Source organism: Trichoderma citrinoviride (assembly GCF_003025115.1).
Source record: "Trichoderma citrinoviride strain TUCIM 6016 unplaced genomic scaffold BBK36scaffold_7, whole genome shotgun sequence".
Lineage (NCBI taxonomy): Eukaryota > Fungi > Ascomycota > Sordariomycetes > Hypocreales > Hypocreaceae > Trichoderma > Trichoderma citrinoviride.
The window spans coordinates 1,656,091-1,678,064 of record NW_020194715.1 but is presented as its reverse complement, the minus strand read 5'-3'; the positions used below and the strand labels follow the sequence as shown (position 1 = coordinate 1,678,064).

General features: G+C 54.8%; 8 protein-coding genes across 8 annotated transcripts; 5 read left to right on the top strand and 3 right to left on the bottom strand.

Annotated features, from left to right (window-relative positions):
- Window positions 1-4,768: 4,768 nt before the first annotated feature.
- BBK36DRAFT_1135463 (hypothetical protein) lies at window positions 4,769-6,374 on the top strand. The gene is made up of 4 exons (XM_024892657.1): window positions 4,769-5,045; window positions 5,091-5,351; window positions 5,419-6,203; window positions 6,321-6,374. Exons 2-3 carry the CDS (start codon window positions 5,098-5,100, stop codon window positions 6,200-6,202), a joined length of 1,038 nt encoding a protein of 345 aa, XP_024749895.1. The 5' UTR covers window positions 4,769-5,045; window positions 5,091-5,097; the 3' UTR covers window position 6,203; window positions 6,321-6,374.
- A 717-nt stretch (window positions 6,375-7,091) lies between these two features.
- On the bottom strand, window positions 7,092-7,478 carry BBK36DRAFT_1201680 (hypothetical protein; the record flags this gene model as incomplete). Its single annotated transcript, XM_024897181.1, has 1 exon — window positions 7,092-7,478. One exon carries the CDS (start codon window positions 7,476-7,478, stop codon window positions 7,092-7,094), a length of 387 nt encoding a protein of 128 aa, XP_024749894.1.
- Window positions 7,479-8,354: 876 nt separating this feature from the next.
- Window positions 8,355-9,594, top strand: BBK36DRAFT_1135462 (ribosomal protein L28e). Its single transcript, XM_024892656.1, is given in 9 exon segments — window positions 8,355-8,418; window positions 8,576-8,676; window positions 8,750-8,773; window positions 8,889-9,013; window positions 9,103-9,283; window positions 9,331-9,340; window positions 9,356-9,416; window positions 9,465-9,475; window positions 9,523-9,594. 5 exon segments carry the CDS (start codon window positions 8,367-8,369, stop codon window positions 9,275-9,277), a joined length of 477 nt encoding a protein of 158 aa, XP_024749893.1. The 5' UTR covers window positions 8,355-8,366; the 3' UTR covers window positions 9,278-9,283; window positions 9,331-9,340; window positions 9,356-9,416; window positions 9,465-9,475; window positions 9,523-9,594.
- Window positions 9,595-11,045: 1,451 nt separating this feature from the next.
- On the top strand, window positions 11,046-12,710 carry BBK36DRAFT_1201676 (malate dehydrogenase; the record flags this gene model as incomplete). Its single annotated transcript, XM_024897180.1, has 7 exons — window positions 11,046-11,058; window positions 11,250-11,281; window positions 11,371-11,481; window positions 11,608-11,695; window positions 11,786-12,248; window positions 12,314-12,458; window positions 12,524-12,710. 7 exons carry the CDS (start codon window positions 11,046-11,048, stop codon window positions 12,662-12,664), a joined length of 993 nt encoding a protein of 330 aa, XP_024749892.1. The 3' UTR covers window positions 12,665-12,710.
- BBK36DRAFT_1207596 (transport protein particle component) lies at window positions 12,568-14,110 on the bottom strand (the record flags this gene model as incomplete). The annotated part of the gene is made up of 5 exons (XM_024897422.1): window positions 12,568-12,964; window positions 13,036-13,176; window positions 13,279-13,368; window positions 13,462-13,579; window positions 13,738-14,110. Coding segments are annotated over 4 exons (716 nt in total), but the record flags the coding sequence as incomplete, so codon positions are not given.
- A 926-nt stretch (window positions 14,111-15,036) lies between these two features.
- Window positions 15,037-17,065, bottom strand: BBK36DRAFT_1119709 (zf-MIZ-domain-containing protein; the record flags this gene model as incomplete). Its single annotated transcript, XM_024890618.1, has 6 exons — window positions 15,037-15,493; window positions 15,556-15,781; window positions 15,841-15,946; window positions 16,083-16,424; window positions 16,503-16,567; window positions 16,906-17,065. The coding sequence occupies 6 exons, from the start codon at window positions 17,063-17,065 to the stop codon at window positions 15,037-15,039; spliced, it is 1,356 nt and encodes a 451-aa protein (XP_024749890.1).
- Window positions 17,066-18,026: 961 nt separating this feature from the next.
- BBK36DRAFT_1098855 (hypothetical protein) lies at window positions 18,027-18,522 on the top strand (the record flags this gene model as incomplete). Its single annotated transcript, XM_024889127.1, has 3 exons — window positions 18,027-18,189; window positions 18,266-18,319; window positions 18,380-18,522. Coding segments are annotated over 3 exons (360 nt in total), but the record flags the coding sequence as incomplete, so codon positions are not given.
- Window positions 18,523-19,001: 479 nt separating this feature from the next.
- On the top strand, window positions 19,002-21,966 carry BBK36DRAFT_1201653 (alkaline phosphatase-like protein; the record flags this gene model as incomplete). The annotated part of the gene is made up of 5 exons (XM_024897179.1): window positions 19,002-19,230; window positions 19,390-19,690; window positions 19,761-20,773; window positions 20,851-21,305; window positions 21,374-21,966. The coding sequence occupies exons 1-5, from the start codon at window positions 19,016-19,018 to the stop codon at window positions 21,964-21,966; spliced, it is 2,577 nt and encodes an 858-aa protein (XP_024749888.1). The 5' UTR covers window positions 19,002-19,015.
- Between the last annotated feature and the right edge of the window lie 8 nt (window positions 21,967-21,974).

The following is a 21,974-nucleotide window of genomic DNA, read 5'->3' as shown; positions in this document are numbered from 1 at the left end:
CTGCTGCGGCACCGCCCACATGTACCGCGCAGTACAGGCGACAGGGGCGTCAGGTCGTCCCGGATAGCCTGGCCTCGGCGTGAGTGTGTTCTGGCACCAGCCGGACAGGGGCGTGGGAGGTGGGACATCCATGGGTTTTAGCGGGGACTTGAGTTGCACAGAAGCTCGGGCCCTTCTCTCTCTCTGTGTCTCTTTTAGCTCTCTTGTCCTTTCCCGTCTCCGTTTAGGGGTGTTTCTGGCTTCTTCTTGGGGGTGTGCAGCAGGGCGGGCCGACAGCAAATCGATACCGCGACAGCCACGGCTTTGGTGCTCGGGGCACGGAGTACCGCCTGCTCGTCGCAGAAGTACCTCTACGATTCATCAGTACGACCACAACTACTACCTAACAGCCGGGCAGACAGCGATGTCGCACGGGCTGGCTGCGCTGGGGACGGGACACGGTCGTGGGCACGCCTCTTCACCTGGGGTCGCACACGGACAGAAGAGATGCTGTGATACCATACCGTGCTCTGGACGAGTGGAAACCGGTAGCACAAGCAATGAGGGCATGCAATGTGATGTACTCGTAGAGGCAGACGCTCATGCATGCAGATGCACGCGCACAGAGACGCTTGTCAACTACGAGTAAGACGGGTACTGTTACTTAGGTAAGTCGCGATAGAAAGATGGATAGCCTTCTTTATATCTCCTCATCTTGAGGTCTTACGAGTTCTAAGTAGGTAAACTAGACTATATCCTCACTTTGACTCCTTGCTCCAGAAGCCGCGTCCGTTTCAACAACCGTCGTCTTTCTCTCTCGCGTCATCACTTCTCTGCCTCTGCATGTATTACGGCACGTAGTATTTCCCTGTCCTCCGTCCTTCCGTACCTAATCAATGCTTCGCAACCTGCATGTACATATGTACCTGTAAGCGCCTCTCAGCCCCCTTCAAGCGCGACCCCCCTCTCGTCTTCCTTCCTCGCCGTTCATCCTGGTTCCAAATCCGCCGCCCGTTCCCCAGCAGCAGGGCAGGTGCAGAGGCCCAGCCCGGCACGGTGGAGCGTCTGTACGTTAGAAGTTGCTCTAATCGCCGCTTCGGTCGCTTCAGGTGGCAGCTCCCACATAAATCCACCATGCTCGCTAACGTGCAGTACCCTGCTTCAGCTAAGCAAATACCTCACCAGCACTGCTGTCCCGGTCTGGGAGCGGCTCACGCAGGAAGCAGGGATGCAGGGTGGGCACCCAAAGTGGGCTGCAGCAGGTGGGGCGCCCAAACCCACCCAGCGGGTCCCCACTCCGGTCCCAGCGCTGGCAGGGGGTTAGTGCGGGTGGGGCGGCCGAGCCTAACACCAGCCACAGCCCAGCCTGTTCCCCATGCTGGCTGTCGCTCCATCGAAGCTGGCTAAGCAAAGTACTTGGCACTTGTACCTGAGGACGGGCTCCGCTCTGCACGCTATCCGATTTGCGGCCTAGATCCGCTCGCATGCTCTGCTCTGTCGTTTTGGGCGAAGCTGCCACTTTGGTACCTTCGTACGCGTACAGGGACGAGAATCCCGCACACAACTTTCAAACGTCGACGCCCATCCCGATATCCGAGCGAGGAGACGGGAGCCATGTGCATCATCCGAGCTGGACCTAACAAATGCGATGCCACTGCTCGCTTAAAGGAAGACAAGCGGTAGTAGTACTGCTCAATCGAGGTACCCGGTCACTTTCTCAACTGCGGCCTTGAAGGCTCGGGTTGACGTCAAGATAATGACGTCGAGGCTGGATTCAAGAGAGTGATGCTAACCCTGAAACACACACACAGAGGAAGAGAGAGAGAGGGGGAGAATCCAGTCCGCGTTTGCCTGTAGGCTTGAGGAACCACGAATCTTCTCGTTCGTCTTGTTTTTTTTCCCGTTGTACCAAGCATTGCTGCCCCCTCCCATCCTATTTGGCCCAACTCCACCATGGCCGTTTGTAGGCAGATGCCACCGTCCTCGTCCTATTTGTCAACCAACGGCACTACTAGCTCTCTCTTCTTGTCTCACACACAATATTTTCCCCGGCGAGCCACATGAGGCTGAGGGAGCCAAATGGAGAATTGTCTTGGCAGCCTCGTTTGCTCATTCTTTCAAGACCGTATGTCCTTGATCGACCTTCCAGTCGGGTGATGCCGATAGATAGACCTGCTTCGCCTGCTGTTGGTTCGTGTGTGCCTGTATCTCACATGCTCTTCGTCTTCCGTCTACTGATGTATGGATTGCTTAACTTACTATAACTATAACTACGTTCTCACTTTCTGCATCCACCGTTTGCCATTGCTGGGGTGTCAACCCTCCATCCCGTCTTTCGGTAGGAATGGCCATCTGCGGCTTACGGTAGCCGCGCGAAAGGGGGTGCCGTCGCCGAGCGATTCCTCCAATGCAACGAGGTGTCAGGTGAAATGTACGTCTGTCTTTTTACACACATGTCTTGGAAGCTCATCCACGACATGCGTCTTGTATCACACCTGTGCTCTGGAAACGTTGTCTGGGATATAATTAGGTGATGGAAATGGTTCCTATTCTAGGGTAATGATGTCTCTCTTTGGGGGGGGGGGCGAGTGGCCTAGTGGCAGCGTCGAGCAAGCATCACACACGCGTTCCTTATACTACAAGTACTGCCACTTACATACATACCAGCGTGTGGCTATACCGAAATGTTCTCTTTTCTTTCCCTGACCGAGTAAAAAGAGTCGCCAGGATGCTGGACAACCCAGTCAGAATGTGACAGTGGCTTGCATCTATGGCTTGCAGCATCCGAACTTGTGGTGTGCCGATAATACCAGCCTCTGTTGATACCAACCACCAGGCAGGAGGGAATCCCTCACCACGCCCCTCTCACGCGTACTACCATACCATTCTTGTACACACCTAAACGCTTCTGTGCCAAGTGCGCTGTGGTTACATGTGCAATGTAGTATGTATTGCACCACAGCCGTGACGTGGTTATCGGAAGCAATCATCTTTACCAGGTGATGAAAGCCACCGACCTGTGAGATGAGCAAAAGCAAATGCGCGTCCTGGGATCGACGCAGCCACCACTTAAACCCCCGCATGTGCACGGCGACAGTTACAAGAGCCAATTGCTGATGCTAAGATGGATAGTAGAGACTTGAATATCGAGTACTGTAGGTCTGTTAATAGTACCTTGGCTATTACTAAATGTACCTTACCTTAGGGTAGGCCCGGCCGATTGTATCAGAGAACAGCATGTAGTATCACCACATTAACGTCACTGCCCATTGTTTGCCAGTTCGTGCTGTACTCTGAGCCAAGACACCCAGTCAGCTCCATTCCGATTACATCAAGTCGCCAACCGAACCACCCCCCTAGCACAGGCGCTATCACTTGTGAGTCGTTCCGGCAAACTTTCCAAGAGTTTTCCAGGGCTAGGGCCGGGAATCTACCCGCAATTTAAGACCCCAGGGTGACAGCACAGAAGCTGCATCCCCAAAGGCATGGGGGACTGGATTGCTAAGCTTGTCAATTAACTCCGGCATAATGCCGACCGAAAGTTGACCGGATCGCGAAAGGGGATTTTGTTGCCACGATCTCTGACGTTCGGCGATGACGGAGCGGAAGCCGGGCTCGGATATGGCCCAAGGGAGCTGCCAGGATCCATGGATAGTAATAATACAAGGCATCATCCGCAATTAGACAATAAGACCATGATAACCGTACGCTGTCCAGGAGCAGTTGATGCAATATCTATGGGGCATTTGCATCCTCTGCGATGGAGAACAAGATGAAGATTGCCGTCTCCCACGAACAAATGTCCGGATCCTATCCCTTTTTTTGCTGGTTCAAATAGCCCAACAGAAATGTCTGTTCTCGGGCGGCAATTCCTCACAGGCACACTGTATTGTACACATTAGCAGCGGTCAGAAGGCAGGACGCAGTGTGGGTGGGAATCGCAGGTTGGATGAATGACGAGCAACAGAACCGACGACGAACGATCCGAATGCAGCAATTGATGACGGGCCTCTGATTTGCCGCTCAATCTCGCACAGCAAGAACGATGAACACGTCTTTTGTGGATATTCGCCGCAGAAGAATGGGATGTCACGCATGGATGGAGAACGGGAGGTAGTAAATACCTGTAGGTGCAGCGTATTCGTGTTCTTATCGATACGAATGCGACCGCCCGTCCCGCAAAAGGCGCGGCTTAAGTAAGGCAAACCGGCCTATCCCGCGCCGCGCCTCAGCCTGTTCAGGCACCACGCCCGCTTGATTATCAGCACATTTCAGCTCCCTCTCTGGCCACTTCGGCTCCGCTCGGGGGGGATCCCCCATTTCGACGCGCTCGATTCGGAGAGCCGTAGATGTTCGGACATTTCGATTGCTGGGAGCGAATCACAAAACATCACACCACCAGCTGGCGCCGGGTCGCTGCTGCTCCGTGAAAGGGGCGGAGGCGGGCGAGCACTTCCACAGTGTCGAGTCGATCCTGTTGGTCGGCATCTTGACAAGGTATATATATGCGAGAGAAGCAGTATTACTGCAACGTCTTACTTCCATTGTCTTTTGTTCCCATTCGAAACAACCGGACATCACCCTGCCTGAAGCTACACGAAGTTGCTAGCTTCAATTTCAAGTTGTTAGTTGATAGGTAATCACCAGCCTTCCGCCTCCTTGACATCTGCTCTCCAAACTGACACAATTCACCATCAAAGCCAGCATCAGCATCAACATCAACATCAGCATCAGCATCGCCGGGCGCGACGGCGGTCCATCATCAAACAAGCAACGCAAAACAGCCCCTCGCACGCTTATCTGATCGATCTCCCTGCCACTGAACCTCGCTCTTCTTCTTTTTGCGCCGAACCTCAATCGGGATCCGCGTTGCACCCCTGAACTCGCGCCCCAGTTTTTATTTTTTCTCGCTCTCTTTCAACGTCGAATCCCTCCCCCCCCCCCCGGACCATCGACTACCTTTAGGCTCAGTATTTAAATTGGCCCTCTCTCGCTGCCCGCGACTCGATCGCAGAACCCCGTCGCCTCCGAATCCTGCGAACAAGCGGCACAACTTCTTGTTCAGCTCTCTTTTTCCTCTTTCTTCGCCTTTGCCCTCATCCCTCTGGTCTGCCCACTATGGACGTCGTGCTGGAGCTCACCGACACCTTCATCGCCGACCACGTCTACGCCTGGCTGTTCCCTCTGCAGCCGGCGCCGTACGACTACCCCAAGGCAACGGCGACCAATTCCTCGGCCCAGGCCTTTTCATCATGGACCTACAAGCCCGCGACGCAGTACTTCCAGGTCGAGCCCTACCAGGCCGCGTACATGAGCTCCTTGCCCCGAGATAACGTCTATCGCCAGGCGGCCACGCTCTTCTTCATTACATGGTATGCGCCCCAGATAGATGTCACCCTTCTTCCTGCGCGCTGGACAGTCTGGCTAACAATTGGACAGGATCTTTGGCCTCATTGTCTACTTCATCTTCGCCACTCTCTCCTACGTCTTCATCTTCGACAAGCGCACCATGAAGCACCCCAAGTACATCAAGAACCAGATCTGGCTCGAAGTCATCCAGACCAACAAGTCGATGCCCTTCATGTCTCTCCTGACGGCGCCCCTCTTCCTGCTCGAGGTCCGCGGCTACGGCAAGCTCTACGACACCACCGCCGAGGGCCCCGGCATGTGGTATAACATCCTCCAGTTCCCGCTCTTCCTCGTCTTCACGGATTTCTGGATCTACTGGATTCACCGATACCTGCACCACCCGTCGGTCTACAAGCACCTGCACAAGCCTCACCACAAGTGGATCATGCCCACGCCCTACGCCAGCCACGCCTTCCATCCGGTCGACGGCTTCGCCCAGTCGATCCCCTACCACGTCTTCCCCTTCATCTTCCCGCTGCAGAAGATGGCGTACGTCTTCCTCTTTGTCTTTGTCAACTTCTGGACCATCATGATCCACGACGGCGAGTACCTCACCAACAACCCGGTTGTCAACGGCGCCGCCTGCCACTCGCTGCACCACTCTCGCTTCGAGGTCAACTACGGCCAGTTCTTCACTGCCTTTGATCGCCTGGGCGGCACCTACAAGATGCCCGAGGCCTGGATGTTCGAGAAGGAGGTCAAGATGTCGCAGAAGAAGTGGAAGGACGAGGCCGAGGAGGTCGATGCCACCGTCAAGGAGGTCGAGGGCTCCGACGACAGGACCTACGTGCCCGACACCAAGAAGAACAAATAAGCGCCGGGTGCTCTGCGTCTTTCTCTTCTTCTCCTCCTTCTTCTTTTCAATAAACGTTTTACGGCCACAAAAAGTCTCCATTCTTTCGGCGTAGCAATTACTTTGCGCTACAGTGAAAAAAAGGTGTCTGCGCCGGCACCAATCATTTTTATATAATCTGCCGCCAATACTTGATTTGTGTACATATTCGTCAACAGTTCTACGGGTGGATCATGGAATGAGCCAACCATGACGCCGTGGGGGTTTCAATACTGGATTTTGGCTGAGCACTTGCGGTGGCAGAGGCGTTTATGAGGACACGGCATCATGAAAAAGAAAACAAGAGTCTGCTGAATGATGTGTAATACTATGGTATATTTTCATTTGATGACTGATATCAAGCGCACCGGCATCTATGTATAATCCGGCAATGTAATAATAATGATAATAGAGAAGCGACTTCCAGACTCCAGCTTTGGACCAAAGAACAAATGAAAGTGACAAGGACAAAGGACACGCTATCAACTGACGATGCGTTGAAGGGCAGTCAAGTGGAACAAAAAGGAAAATTAGGAGAAGTAAAGCAGTGAGCGACTATTGAATAGAAATGCATGGCGACCAAGCGCGCAGAGGTGAACAGAACAGGCTGACGCAAGACAAACACACTAAAGGAAAAAAGGAATGAAGGGAAGGGACAGAATTGAAGAGATGAAAAAAAATGACAATGTGAAAAAGGCTTCCCGCAGATGCTCCAGATCATGGACAGGAATAAGGGCGGTTTGTTTGTAACCAGAGTTCGAAACAAAAGCTGTGCCAGACAAAGCAGCAACAGCATTTTAGAAGGCACTGCAACGGCGCATCTCACAAGTACAAAGAACAAGGGTAAAAAAGCTCGCTTCTCTCCGTAGCATCATGAGAAGCTCACAAACTTGGGATCCCTCGGCCGCCCGTCAGGCCCGATGCCGTTGGCCTTGAAGCGGTTCTCCATGTACACCTTGCGCGCCTGGTCAAACGGCAGGCGCCTCTTCTTCATGATGCGGAGGACCTCGGCCTTGGCCTCGTCGTCGAGCCCCGCGCGGGCGTCGCCGCCGTCGACGTTGCCCGTCAGGTCAAACGTGCTGCTGGACAGGCCGGCCTCGATGTCGCCGGCGAAGGACGAGGGCAGGCGGTCGTAGAGGTAGTCGGAGCCCGGGAGGCGGAGCTCGTGCAGGCGGCGGAGCCAGCAGGAGCGCGTGAGGAAGAGGGCTGTTGCGAGGACGACGAGGGAGACGCAGAGGGAGTAGAGGAGGTAGGACATTGTTGCTGTTGGGCGTTGTGTTGTTTTCCTTTTTGTTGACAGTTGCGGTCGTTGTTGATGATGGCGTCGTCGTCGTCGTGCTTTTGCGGGTGGCTCGGAGATGAGGGAAGAATGTGGTGTGGTTTTATACGGTATGGTTCGTTTTTCAGGAGTTTGCGCGGAACGGAAATGAGGACTAGAGGCTCAAGGAAAGCGACGAAAGGAGGATTAAGAAGAGGATAGCGAGAAGAAGAAAAGTGTCGTTTGAAGCCAAAAAGCGCTCCCTGGAGATGTTCGGCGGCTAGCAGATGAACCAGTTCATGGCTAGGCCTCGTTTTGTCGGGCGGGATGGCTGTTGGCTGGCTCTGTAAAGAAAAAAAAAGTCGAGAGTTTCTTGGTAATACGATCGAAGCGCTGCTGCTTGGAGGCTGTGGAGGAAAATGCGATGCGCCGCGACGGATTTGGGTGAGGCCTCAAAAAGAGCTGCCCCGTCTGACGTGTTGCAACCTGGCACCGATGCGGCTTGAAAGCAGTGGCTGTGCGGGATCCATTCCAGCTTCCCCCTCCCCTGGTCGCGCACCATGTGGTCTGATGGGGAGGTGGCCGGTTTGAAACCTGATCCGATCCGGGAACACCAGCCACAGGGGAGAGAAAGAGGAGGATGGGGAGATTTGGGGGTGACGACGCCGATAAGGAGCGATAACGAGTGCGCTGCTTGCGGCCTGGCTGCGCTAAGCCGTAAACAGGCAGCTAAGCGAGCCCACACATTTCGGCTGGTCGAACTTGTTTCTCTGCGACGCCGGGCACCAGCTTCTGTGAGGTCTAGCGACAAAAGAAAACGAACCTCGAAACCCCGTCGTCGCGAAGACATCCAAGTCCATTCCTCGACAACACACAAAATCCGACACAATGGCCGCCGCTCTGCCCAACATTTCCTCGGACCTGATCTGGGAGGTCGTCCGTGAGTTTTCTTTGCTCTCTCTCCCCATTTGAGGGGGCCCTCTTCCAAGCTGTTTTCCCTCTCCGAAGGGAAGGGGGGGAACAGTTCAGAACGAGGCAAACCATTTTTGCGAAAAAGAGGGATTGGAGGCTAAAACGGCGATATTATCATGGCATAGGAACCAACAACAGCTACCTCCACAAGACCGGTGCTTCCAAGAATGGCGGCGTCCAGTTCTCTCGCGACCCTCTTAACCTGAAGAACGTCCACAGCCGAAAGGTACGCGAAGCTCGAGAACCTTTGTATGTAAACTGGGCAGAACATTATGAGGGCTAACAATGTGGTCGAATAGTACGCTGGCTTCGTCAACGACAAGGTACGACGCAATTTCCCTTTATTCACGAACGAGCAATTGAGCAATCTACCGAGTCCCAACCGATAAAACGAATTGAACGAGAGGTGTTTTGATACTAAGACATGGGAATGAATAGGCTGTCGGTGTCCTCCCCAACGAGAAGGGCGGCGTCGTTGTCGTCACCAAGAAGGCTTCTGCCACCGCCCAGCCCGCCAAGTCTGTCGTCAAGACCACCATTGGCGGCGGCAAGTCCACCCGCAAGTGAGTTAGACCTGGAGGATTTATACAAAAACAGCCGTAACTCGGGGAGGGAGTACTTGTCATGCTAATGACGACTGGATGGGATACAGGACCTACAAGGCCGTTGCCAGCCAGGTCGCCAAGACCGGCTACCGCCCTGACCTCCGCGCCGCCGCCGTCGAGCGTGCCTCTGCCATCCGCCACTCCCAGCTCCCCGTCAAGGCCGACCCCGAGCCCAAGCTGAGGGGCAAGAAGGCCAAGGCCGCTGCCGCCGGCGAGTCCTAAACAGGATGGAAGCGAACGAAAACAAAACAAAACAAGGATTTCTTCGGGACCGCTTGAGAGGATGAGATGAGGATTTTGGAGGGGGGGGACGAGGGAAGTTGCAGTTGGGAGTTGGCTGGGGCTGGGAGTAGGGATCTGATAATGGCTCATTCTTACGACTTGTACATTTTGGCCTGTGCTTGGTATGCGACGGACCTGTTGAGGGGAGGGTCGTCCCGTCGAGGGTTGTTTTTAAATGTCATGACCCTTGGAGGTCTCGCTGTTCACGGCCGGAGCTGCAGCCGAATCCCGAAACCGGTCGAGCTGAATCAAAAACACAAAACTTTCTACCACCATCTGCCCAAGAGGAGGAGCCACTGGCAAGTATAACTAGAAGGGAAACAATTCCCATGGCTTCTCGCATTGGACTTGTGTGTGCGAAATGAGAATTGTAGCCGTGCCTGCAGTGACAGATGTGGTCCCGGATGCCCCAAGGCCATTACTCAGTAATGGCTGACGTCTAGGCTGCTGCGCTGGGAACACAGCCTCGGCAATTCGCTGGGCTTGATTGCTCCATAACCCCAGGATCTATCTTACCATTATGCTGGCCGCCATGCCGCCATATGACCGGTCTGTGTTGGTGCACTCCGCCCTCCCCCGAGTGCCGCCGGGGAATCCCAAAGCAAACGCGGCTCATCATCCGGGGCCTCGTCTCATATTATCAAACTGATACTATTAGTATCGTATTACCAACTCACCCCAACAGGTTGCAAAATAACCAAAGAAGCCTATGCGTAATCGATAAATAAGCCGTTGGGCAAGCGTAGAAATTGCAGATTCATCCCCTTTGTTGAAAAAATACAGGTGCATTCCGATCGCACACGAACACAGCTGGGCCAGCTCGGCTACAGTCTCAGGCTTCTCAAGCCAACGCCAATCCGCTCCGGCCCGGCGAACCTCGGAATCAGCGGCCCGACAACTTATTGTGTCATTCCCTTGTTCCGCTTCCCTTGTTCACAAGCAATTCGAACCTGGGCTTCACAGGGCACTCGGGATCAACAGGCTGGGTCGGAACATGACGGGGAAAAGGGAAGAAAAAAAGAAAACAAAGAATAGGGGGGATCCGAGGTTCATTTTTTTTTCCCCCTCGCGGAGGCTCGGTGATGCTCGTGGCCTTTTGGTTTCTGAGTGCAGTTCTGGTTCTCGGCTTGTAGATCTGATAGCCCTACTACCTAGTAGGGAGACGCTGCCGTTCAACGTGCACATGATTATAGCAGTAATAACAGGATTTCCTTGTAATACCTTAGCAACTGGCCATTCCAGCATCCCGATTGGCCAACCCCAGGCTCATCCCATGCCAGACAAGCAAGCACGAGCAGTAGTTGTACTCGTACTTGAGCTACCAGAGAAGGGCTTCTCTATTCTTTTCTGTTACTTGTAAGGTATTATCATATGATTACCCCTCCCATTAATAGGTAAGGGTAGAATAACACAAGGTAACAAAGCAGCCGCAGTCAAAAGAGCAGCGAGTGGAGGCGTCTGGTTTCTGTCTGGTCTGAAAATATAGCGCGATCAACCCCCCCTCGCTTTGCGTTGGGCAAGAGCCATCCCGCTTCCGTCCAAGCAACGACCCCTTCCCGTTCTTACGCAATTCCCTCTTTACAACAATAACTAGATAATCCATCCTCTCCTCCGTTCCCATACCATCTTCTTTACCTTCACACAAACCTCACCTCGGAGCTCCCTCTTCTCTATTCTATACGCTTCACAAATCCCTACAACCGCCACAATGGTCAAAGCAGGTACGCCTCTTTCCTTCTCCCAGAGCCCAACTCAGGAATTGCCCCTCAACCCCGCACCACCAGCGACGGGGGGGCCAAGCCGAAGCTGGTGCTGTGCGAAACAGAGCTTCGCGTCACCGAGGGCCGCAAAAGCGCATTGTGAAGCGGTCGTGATGGGATCCCAAGCTGACCGTTTTCTTGTGTCGCGATAGTTGTTGCTGGTGCCTCCGGAGGCATTGGACAGGTATGATCATCTTCCGAAGACCTCACAATCCGCCTTCCGTGGTGTTTCTCTGTCGCTGACTCGGCGCGTCCTCCGCCATCTTCGCATAGCCCTTGTCCCTCCTCCTCAAGGGCAGCCCTCTCATCGACGAGCTGGCTCTGTACGATGTTGTCAACACCCCCGGCGTTGCTGCCGACCTCTCCCACATCTCCTCTCCCGCGGTAAGCTCCCAACTCCAGCTCCAGCTCCAACCTCGTGCACCCTCGACCCTCCGCATCGCCGACTGCCGCATGTCGAGTAACCTCTGCAGTACCTCCTAGATTGCTAACGCCGCCCGTGGTTGACAGAAAGTCACTGGCTACCTGCCCGCCAATGACGGTGCCAAGGCCGCTTTCAAGGATGCTGATATCATCATCATCCCCGCTGGCATTCCCCGTACGTATCCAAGGCTACATACAGTCACTTCATGTGGTTGAACATTAAACTCCCCTTGTTGGCATTGCTAACGCTACGACTGCTCAACAGGCAAGCCTGGAATGACCCGTGACGACCTCTTCAACATCAACGCCGGCATTGTCAAGGGCCTCATCGAGACCATTGCCGACGTTGCCCCCAATGCCTTCATTCTCGTCATCTCCAACCCCGTCAACTCCACCGTCCCCATCTCCGCCGAGGTTCTCAAGGCCAAGAAGGTCTTCAACCCCAAGCGCCTCTTTGGCGTCACCACCCTCGACATTGTCCGCGCCGAGACCTTCGTCGCCGAGATTGTCGGCGAGTCTCAGCCCCAGAAGCTCACCATCCCCGTTGTTGGTGGCCACTCTGGCGAGACCATCCTGCCCCTCTTCAGCAAGGCCAACCCTGCTGTCCAGATTCCCGCCGACAAGTACGATGCGCTTGTCAACCGCGTGCAGTTTGGTGGTGACGAGGTTGTCAAGGCCAAGGATGGTGCCGGTTCCGCCACCCTCTCCATGGCTTATGCTGGCTTCCGGTGAGATGCCTAGTATTTCTCTTTTGATGCCTGCATACATTGTTATTGACATGGTATTCCTTTAGGTTCGCCGAGAAGCTGCTTCGTGCCGCCAAGGGTGAGAAGGGCCTTGTCGAGCCCAGCTACGTCTACCTGCCCGGCGTGCCCGGAGGTGAGGCCATTGCCAAGGCTACCGGCGTCGACTTCTTTTCCGTCCCCGTGGAGCTTGGAGTAAGTTTTTGACAAATCTTCTCTTCCATCGCAGAAGAAGCGTGCTTTGCTGACCCCTTACGCAGCCCGAAGGTGTGGAGAAGGCCACCAACCCTCTGGAGGGCATCACCGAGAAGGAGAAGGAGCTCCTGGGCAAGGCTGTCGAGGGCCTCAAGGCCAACATTCAGAAGGGCGTCGACTTTGCCCACAACCCTCCCCAAAAGTAAATACTTTCCTCCTGAAACTTGCAGCCTCTGGGTAGCTGTTCTAGTGTCGAGGTAGCCGGTCTTGAGGGACAATAGCTATATGACTACTGGGTATAATATATACGCGCGCGCATAAGCAGGGTGGCTGATGATTTGCTCTCTTTCATAGGCTGTAAAATTGTCCCAGAGTCTCTTTTCCCCCACGCGGACCCATTGTTGTTGGGATAGTCTTTTTCGTTCCACACTGGTTACAGTCCGCTGCTCGTCGCGCAAGGTTGGATTGAGCGGTCGTCCGGGGAGTTGATGGACCGGGCTTGTCTTCTCTTTCGCACAATGGCGCAGATGATGTATCCCTTTCTGCCTCTTGAGTCGACGAGATGAGTTGATTCGGAGTTCGGTCACTGAGGCTTGGCGACGACGGTCTTGATCTGGAATATAGCTGCCGGTAGCTCGTTGACCTCGGCTTGGACGGTGGCGCTGATACCCAGGGCAGCCAGAGCGCCGCGGATGATGCCGCAGGGAAACCAGAGAAACTGGAGAGTTAGAGACGTAGTCAGCAAAATACAACCTCTGAGCTCTGAGATTTCTTTTCTGTATCGTGTGTGCGTATGCGCAGGACAGAGTATATAACGTACGGGCTGTGCGCGGACAACGGCTTGGCTGCCTGTCTCCGTGCTCATGCGAGAAAACGGGCGGAAGGCATTATCGGTCAAAACGTAGACTCCCTAGAGGCTGTTCGTCAGCCAGGATTATTTTCGAATGCGACTGCGCAAGTTGCACAGTGGTAAGAGGGGGGTGGGGAGATGAGCTCGGCGTACGCGGTGGTTCGTCTTCAAGTTGTCAATGTTCTTGCCAAAGACGAGGGACCAGAGGTCTTTGCAGAGGAACTTGATGACGTCGAGGGTGTCGTTGAAGCGCGGGCGGTCGCGGGAGAATCTGCGATGAAGCTTTGTTAGACCTTGCTTTTCTTTTGCTCTGCCTTTGTTCTCCTTGCCGTTAATCTCAAGGCAGGCAGCGGGAGAGCGTTGGACAGTGTCGAAGAATGGAAATGGTCATGGTCATGGGTATGCGATGTCGGGGAGGTAGGTAGGCACCTTTCTACGAGGCCCTGCCCGACGCGGTAGCCTTGCGCCTCGAGCCGGTAGTGCACCGCATCGAGGTGCTCCTCGTCGTCTATCCTCTTTGCGGGATGCTCGACCGAAGGGGAGGAGGTTTGCGCCTGCGCCTGCGCGGCGGTGCTGTCGTTGTCGGGATGTTGTTGCTGCTGGTGGTTCGCTGGAGGGGAGAGCTGCGTGGACAAAGATGAAGTGGCGGCGGGCGAGGGAGAGGAAAAGTCGCGCTGGGAGGTGACGCGGTGGGCGAGGGGCACGAGCTCGATGAGGAGGAAGTCGAGGGCCGAGGTGGAGAGGAACGAGGCGCTCGGGTCGGAGGAGTTGAAGGGCGGCATTGGCGGGGAGAGGGACATTTTCCCTCTTTTTAATTGGGATGGCCGTGTTGTGGTTTCTGTGGTTGTGCGGTTTTGGTGTGTTTGTGTGTGTGTGTGTGTGTGTGGCGCTGGAGGAGGGGGTTTAGGGGGGATAGAAGAGAGGAGAGGAGAGAGGACGAGAAAAGGTGTTGGCGATGTGTATGTGCGTGGAGGTTGGTGTTGAGATAGAATGGTGAGAGGTGTATGGAGGATGTAAGGGTATCGATTGTGGCTTGCGGTATGAGGTACATGTACGAGCGTTGGAGGTTGGAGGTTGTGGGGGTGGGCTTATTGGTGGGGTGCGTGGATGTAGCTGTACATGCCTGTGGTATGATTTGAGACGGTTGAGATTACCTATCTACTTGATCAAGATGGCAAGATACATTACTCTACCGCTTCATGTCATTGTGATTGCAACTTTCACCAGAGAATACAGCCGAGTGCTTCAAGTCAGGCAAGACTCAAACGAAGCGACTTGCAAATCGACGATACGCAACCTGCAAGAGAGAATGTCCAAGATATCCAGTCTTAAATACAGCCCTGCCAGCAACCCCCTACTTAGCTACCTATCACTGTCCTATTCATACATCTTTGTCTTTTCCCGATGACGGCTATGCTCCTCCGTCCTTGATCGTAGGATGAGAAGGAGAAAAAGAAAATGGAAAAAAAGCAAACAAATTGGCCCTGTACCGACCTTTAAGGGGAATCATCCTTTTTTGTTCCTCGTCACCCTGAACGCCTCTGCTGACTTGATAAATCAAACCCCTTCTCTGGTCTCTAACTTCCCCCTTGACTCTCGTGCATGGAAACTCTTTCTACAGTTCCCTCTCTATACGTAAAACATTCACTCCTCTCGCCTTCGACGCCGTCGACCACGCGGCTCTTTCGGCTGACGCCTCATACCCTCTATGGCTTCCATACTTGCCTCCTAGGGCGTATAGTTGCTGGGAGACTCGCTGAGGAATGGCAGATTCGACGAGGAGCCGCGGTAGCTGCTCGCGCCCGTGTGCTGGCGCTTGTTTGGGCGCTGGATCGGCTCTTCATCGTCAGACGATAACGTCAGGTCGATAACTGCTGGCGCTGGTCGTTTGGCGCTGTGCGAGCTGCCCCGCGGTCTCGTCGCCGAGCCTTCGGTGCCGGCAGAGCCAGCGGTGTCCGTGTATAAGCGCTTGGGCGTAGCTGGCTGACGACCGCCAATGATGATTTCCGACACCTCGACATCGTCATCATCATCGTCGTCGTCGTCATCATCATCCTCGAGTGCTGCGCCGTTTGGCCTGGATAGTGACTCCTCCCTCGGTGGTTTGCTAGACCACTTGCCATTTGGCTCAATGGTGACAGTCTCCAGGCTTTTGGGCGTCTTTTCCAGAATCGCCTTGACATAACTAAAGAACTGGGTCAGTGCTGGTTACAGGCTGCGTAGCGGCGTCAATGTAGCGATACGCACCCATCAACGGCCAGTTGTTCAAACGGCGCCGGCTTGTTGCAGATAGGACACAGCCATTGCGGACCTTGCTCCTGAAGCTGCAAGTAAGAGGTCGCGTCAAAGCATTGGAGATGCGTGCATCTCACGCTCCGACAGGGAACTTCTAATCTCATGTACGACAGAGGGCACTTCAGAGACAAGACCTGAGAGGTTGCCACCACATCCGGGTCTTGTGCTATCTTGTTCACTGTTCATGTTCGGGTCAGCAATCGTAGCAGTAACGGTGCTTGCAAAGGTGAGACTTACGGTCTCTTATGACCGATTCTTCAGTGATCTTACTGCGGCTTGCGATTGTCGCTACCAGTTCCGGAACTGTGGTGATCTTGCAAAGGTTGACAATGAGGTAGTATTTCTGCAGAGGTAGATAAACACGAGATATTCGTTAGCGATGATGATCGAAAAGGATGCGAGTAATGGCGAGAGAAAAGAGAGAGAATGAAAAGGGGGAGATAAAGGGTCGGCTCCGGCAACCGGTGTTCAAAACTTACCTTGGTCGTCAGCGCATACGTAAACTCGATACTGTTCATGTAGTCTCGTTTCAGGCGCAGAGCGCTGGTGATGTCGACCGGCCTGGTGGAGCCGGGCTTGTTCTTGAGGCCTCGCAGGTTGGCCTTGATCTCGTCGCCGTTTACCCGGAGCTCGGATTGGTGTGGGAACGCAACATCTTGTACGCCGCTGTTGTCGCTCGCACAGAAGACCATGATCCTGTAAGACTTGTCGTCGATGCATCGCTGTGCATTTTTGGGGCAGTGGCTTAGCTTTAGCGGGATGGTGACAGAGTTCCTATGCTGTGCCATGGCTGGGGATGGAGCGACACCGGTCAGCGAGGGCTTCCTTCCAAGGTCAAGGGGAAGTTGTACGGGATATCAATACTTGCCTTCGCAGGTCCGCAAACCGCTCACAGGGACTTCGATGGTGTAGAAGGGGCTCGGCTTGAACGAGAAACCGGGCGTTCCGGAGCCATAAGGGGAGGCTGGCAGCCCGTCTGCAGAGGCTTGCCCATACGCCCGTTGGCTGCTGTAGCCCGCGCTGCCGTACGGCGATGTCGAGGACGCGGAAGCAGGCAGAGATGGCTGCGCCAAAGATCCGTTACTCCGCGCCGCCGTGACCTTGGATGGACTCGCTCGCTGGGAGGTAGCCTGCATGATGCTCTGGAGGACTTGCTGGAATCGCGCGTAGTCGTTGTTGGCCACCGTTTCGTTGATGACTGCGGTTTGTGAGAGAAAGAGAGGTTAGCAGTCTGCACGCGCAGGCGCAACAAGAGCACGCGACTGACTTCGCGAAAGAGACAATGTGGATGGGGAAACTCACGATTCACGATACGCCGCTGAAGCTCAGCCTTGACGCCGGTGCTCTTGAGGCCATTCACCTGGCAGATGGTAGAGAGCTGGCGATTAAACAGAGAGTTGCCCTGGACCTGCCGGAGCAGCGCGCTCACGTCATTCCGCTGAATCAAGCTGGACGAAGCCATGGTTGGGTTGGCGGCGCGAATAGTCGATCGAGAGAGGAAGCGCCTCGCATGGGCATCAAAGAGGAAGAGGAAGAGTCGAGGGCGACAGGAGCGGGCAACGAGACAGCAGCGTTGGGCCGACGTGGAAGTGACTGAGACGATGCGATCGAGGCTCTGGGCTCTATATCGAGCTCGGGCAAGGGGGGGGCTGCGGACGGAGCGGACAGAATCGAGTCCGAGATCGCAAAGCAGACAGCAAACGGGTCGAGGCCGCTGGGCGGCACAGGCGGTTGCTGTGGCGCTCGCTATGAAGTCAGCAAACGGCCGTGATGGTCGCTGGTGGTGCGAGGCTGAGGGCAGTGAATCGACCGAGTTTATCGGCGTACGGAGAAGAGGTACGTGCGGATGCAGTTGAGGCGTCGAGTCGCCAGCAGCGAGGCTGTGAATTTGGATCGGATGGGGGGGGGGGGGGGGTCCCAAGGGCGAGAACGGGCGAGTGATGCAGCGGCGTCCTTCACATTCACTCTCTCCTTCACCCCGTCAGCCTCGGGTCTGCGTCTGCCGTTATGAAGGAGACATGCTCATCAGCAATCGGCGGTCCAAGGCAGAGAGATAAGACTCGACGCTATCGCCACTGGACTTTTGCGATCGGGCAGGCGGCGGCAGCTGGCAGAACTCGGGACTAACCTTCCAGGCAGGTTAACGCGAAAAAAAGGTTTGAGGCAACTGCAGGAGCGCTAAGCCACAAAGGAGTAGTATGTACTTACTCGGATGCGCCACACTGGTTGTACGGAGTACCTATGAATGTAAGGTCTCTGGGCTATCTTATCTCTTCCCGCCCGTTATCGTAAACTTTCTTCTTTCTCTCTGTAGGACCGATTCGAATATCGCAAGCAAAGTCGAGAGACCGTCCGTCCGTCACCAAACGAAACAGAAACGCACCGGAAACACCGCAAAAAGATACTACGCAACAACCGCAATCATGGCAAAGAGTTCTCGGTCGAGCAGCAAAAAGTTCAACAACCAGCGCAAGGCTGCCAGCATCTTCGGGCCCGCAGAACTTGCCAGACAAGAGCGTCTGTCGGCCAAGCTGCTCGAGCTGGCAAAGCAGGCCAAGCCCGAGCCTGCGGAGATGAAGATTGATGGTTCGTTGAATCCTATGGGATCTGTTTCGGTGGGGTATGCAGAAATTTGTGTTCATTTACTAACGTTGCTGGGCAGAAGACGAGGGCGACAATGCGCAAGAGAGAGACGAGCAGGCTGCAGATGAGACCTGTACGATTTCCCATTCTCTCCCCTCTGACGAACCGGATGCTAACATGCTGCGATGCTCAGCCATGGATGTGGACTCAAAGAAGCCGAGCAGACCGCAAAGCACCAAGAAGCGCATCGAGAAGAAGCGGAAGAAGTCGAGCATCACGTTCCCCAAGTACAGCGACAGACTAGCCGCCAGGAAGAAGAAGAATGCGCCGAAGAAGGCGTAAACGAAAGACGAGGTCCGATTGCTTTCAATTGTTTCTTCCTTTTAGTTTCGTTCCATTTCTGTTATACGGAGTACGAGTCATTATATATTCATATTGTACTGTCCTGCATATCAGCTCTCAATTGACGATACCCATGACCATCCCTCAAGAGTAAAAAAAAAAAAAAAAAGTAGAGTAAAAAAAAACAGTCCACGTCCTGCAGGCGCGCCCCTGGTGCCTGTGGCGCAGCAGTCGCCCAACTTGGACCTCTGCATCGTCCCTTGGCCAATCAATCTTGCACTTCCCGCTGGCTTCGTTATATTCTATATCCCTTCAACAACACTCATTCTAGCACCAATAATTGGGACGCTCAACACCAGCACTGCTTCATACACGCGTCTCTCTCGTCTCCCATATGGCTTCCACTGTGCATCGTCTTGGTGAAACACTGTTGATCCCGGCCCCTCGTCTCGTCTCTGCCTGGCTCGCCTAATAAATCCGTCAGAACATGGTGGCCTCACGAACCGCATCGCTTGCAGGCTCTCTCCTGCTCACTGCCGCCAACATTCTGATCCCGCTGTCGATTCTCGTCTTTGGCACTGGCTTCTTCCCGTATAAGCCGTTTCTCCCCGGACTGGCCGAGTTTGAGCCTCTCGAATATGGACCTCCGCCCAAGGCCCCCTTTGATAGACTTGTATTCATGGTAGTTGATGCCTTGCGGAGGTATGAATCGAATATCGTCTCTTCTCTCGTTAATGGCTCGTCCCCATACTAAACCGCAATGGCAGTGACTTTGTATACTCTGAGGGCTCTGGATTTCAATACACCCAACGGTCAGTTGCGTACATGGGTAGCTGCTTGCTTCATTCTCTCATACCCGAGTCCGTATAGCCTCATTCGAGATGGCGGCGCCGTTCCGTTCACCGCAAACGCTCGGTCTCCGACGGTGACGATGCCTAGAATCAAGGCCATCACCACTGGATCCATCCCCTCCTTTGTCGACCTGATTCTCAACTTTGACGAAGCCGACACCTCTTCCACGTTGGCCGCCCAAGACACCTGGTTGTCCCAGCTCAAGGCCAAAGACACGGGCAAGCTGCTCATGTACGGCGATGATACGTGGCTCAAGCTGTTCCCCGAGACGTTTGACCGGCACGACGGGACCTCTAGCTTCTTCGTCGCAGTAAGTGATGATTTTCCACTCTGGAATATCGTTTGATGGCTCTCATTCGCTTACACGCGCTCCCGCAAAGGACTTTACAGAGGTGGACAACAACGTGACCCGGCACATTCATCATGAGCTCGAAAGGGACGACTGGAGCTTAATGGTTCTCCATTACCTTGGCCTCGATCACATTGGCCACAAATCGGGACCCCGAAGCGCGCACATGCCAGCCAAGCAGCGTGAAATGGATGGCATCATCCACCAGCTGTATGAAGCGCTAGAAACCAAGAGCCACCTGCAGTCAACGCTGCTTGTGCTCTGCGGTGATCACGGCATGAACGATGCAGGGAACCACGGGGCGTCATCCCCTGGAGAAACGTCGCCCGCCTTGGTCTTCCTGGCGCCCAAGCTCAAGGAGATATCGTCCGGATACGCAGCCCCTGAGCGGCCCAAGAGCGAGTATGACTACTATTCCATGGTTGAGCAGTCTGATATCTCGCCCACTCTCGCCGCGCTTTTGGGGTTTCCCATTTCAAAGAACAACCTGGGCGCCTTTATTCCGGAATTCCTGCCCTTTTGGCCCAGCTCGAGCGACAAGGTGCAGATTCTCATCCGCAACGCTAGACAGATTCTCAACGTCGTCACGGCGGCATTTGGAGGCGAGCTCTTTGACGCGCGGGCTGCCACCGACCCGTGCGCTTCCATGGCCACGGACGTTGATGAGTTGGCCTGCGAATGGCGGAGCATCAGTTTGGACGCGGCCTCACAGGCCGATGCTGCAGTCGTTGACCAGGCGTGGCTGTCAGCGACGTCTGCATGGATCCGCAAGGCCCAGGACCTGATGAGCAGCATGGCATCCAACTATGACTTGTCGAGACTGGCTCTCGGCCAGGCTTTGGCTGTCGCTGCCGTCGCTGCGAGTCTTGTCGTCTTGGGCTTGCAAGGCTTCCAGCAGGCAGGTTTTCCCTTGCCGCTGTTTATGCTTGCGGCGTCCTACGGGCCAATGATGTTTGCCAGCAGCTACGTGGAAGAGGAGCATCACTTTTGGTACTGGACATGCACTCTATGGCTGGCTTACCTCGGTATTCGAGAGGTTGCAAAGTAAGCTGACCTTTGCATCGAATTCCTATCTATCAACGTTTGGTGATACTAAACTCTTTCCTTCTTTCTCATTCTAGATCCTCGCGCCTCTCCTCGATAGCAAGTCATGTAGCGTCCTTGGCTGCCCTCAGACTCATCCGAAGCTGGAACCAGACCGGCCAAAAGTATGCTGGCGAGCCGGACACTGTCAAAACTTTCCTCATCCCCCATCCCGAGCTCCTCTGGGCCCTCATCACCTTGGCGTACGTCGTGGTGAATTTCCAGACGCTCCAGAGCCTGTCTGGTATGCCTTACGTCCTGGCTACTTCATTGCTGCCAGCTCTCTTCTTGGCGACATTTACCTTTAAGCTGGCGTTTACTGCCGAGGATGCTCCCGAGCTGGTTGTGGGATTTGCTCGCAGCCTACTGGACATTTTCCAGGGCCCGACCCTCATCCTGCGAGCAAGGATCGTCTTTGGGCTGCTCGCAGCCTTGATGGGATTCGCCGTATACCGAGCAAAGTCTGGAGGGCCTCGAGCCGCTCAATCATCCGGTAAGTCTTCATTACGCACGTCACTGCCACTTCTATCGCAACTTACAACTGACAATATGAGACAACAGCCGAGCTCTCCCACCATCTATGCACCCTCCTCGCCATGACCCAGTCCCGCGCCACCAACATCCCCCTGTTCCTCCTCTCCAGCATCATCCTGCAGGCCCTCCAATCCGCCAACCTCTCCGTCGCCGAAATCACCACGTCCTCCATCATGCTCCAGCACACGACCTTCTTCGCCTTCGGGGGCTCCAACGCAATCTCCTCCGTCGACCTCTCCAGCGCGTACAACGGCATCAGCGGCTTCAACGTCGTCGCCGTCGGCGTCCTGACCCTCGTCAGCAACTGGGCCGGCCCCCTCTTCTGGACGTCGGCGACGAATCTGCTTCTCCTGCAGAACCGCCACCAGAACCAGCGACAGCCACAGCACACGACGACGGCGACCATGACCAAGGCGTACCGCAGCCACGTCGTCCTGCTCACCGTCTTCGCGTCGACGAGCGTGGCGTTTGTCATGGCGGCGTGCACGGCGCTGAGGACGCACTTGTTCATCTGGACCGTGTTTTCGCCCAAGTACCTGTACGCCATGGCGTGGAGTCTGGGGCAGCATTTGTTGGTCAATGTTGCCTTTGGGGGCTTTTTGTTTTGGCTGGGTGCATGAAGATGTCG

Coding starts and splice junctions, on each gene's coding strand:
- BBK36DRAFT_1135463 (XM_024892657.1), top strand. CDS start 5,098: ATGGACGTCGTGCTGGAGCTCACCGACACCTTCATCGCCGACCACGTC. Junction 5,352..5,418: donor ACGCTCTTCTTCATTACATG/GTATGCGCCCCA, acceptor ACAATTGGACAG/GATCTTTGGCCTCATTGTCT.
- BBK36DRAFT_1135462 (XM_024892656.1), top strand. CDS start 8,367: ATGGCCGCCGCTCTGCCCAACATTTCCTCGGACCTGATCTGGGAGGTC. Junction 8,677..8,749: donor AGAACGTCCACAGCCGAAAG/GTACGCGAAGCT, acceptor GTGGTCGAATAG/TACGCTGGCTTCGTCAACGA. Junction 9,014..9,102: donor GGCGGCAAGTCCACCCGCAA/GTGAGTTAGACC, acceptor GATGGGATACAG/GACCTACAAGGCCGTTGCCA.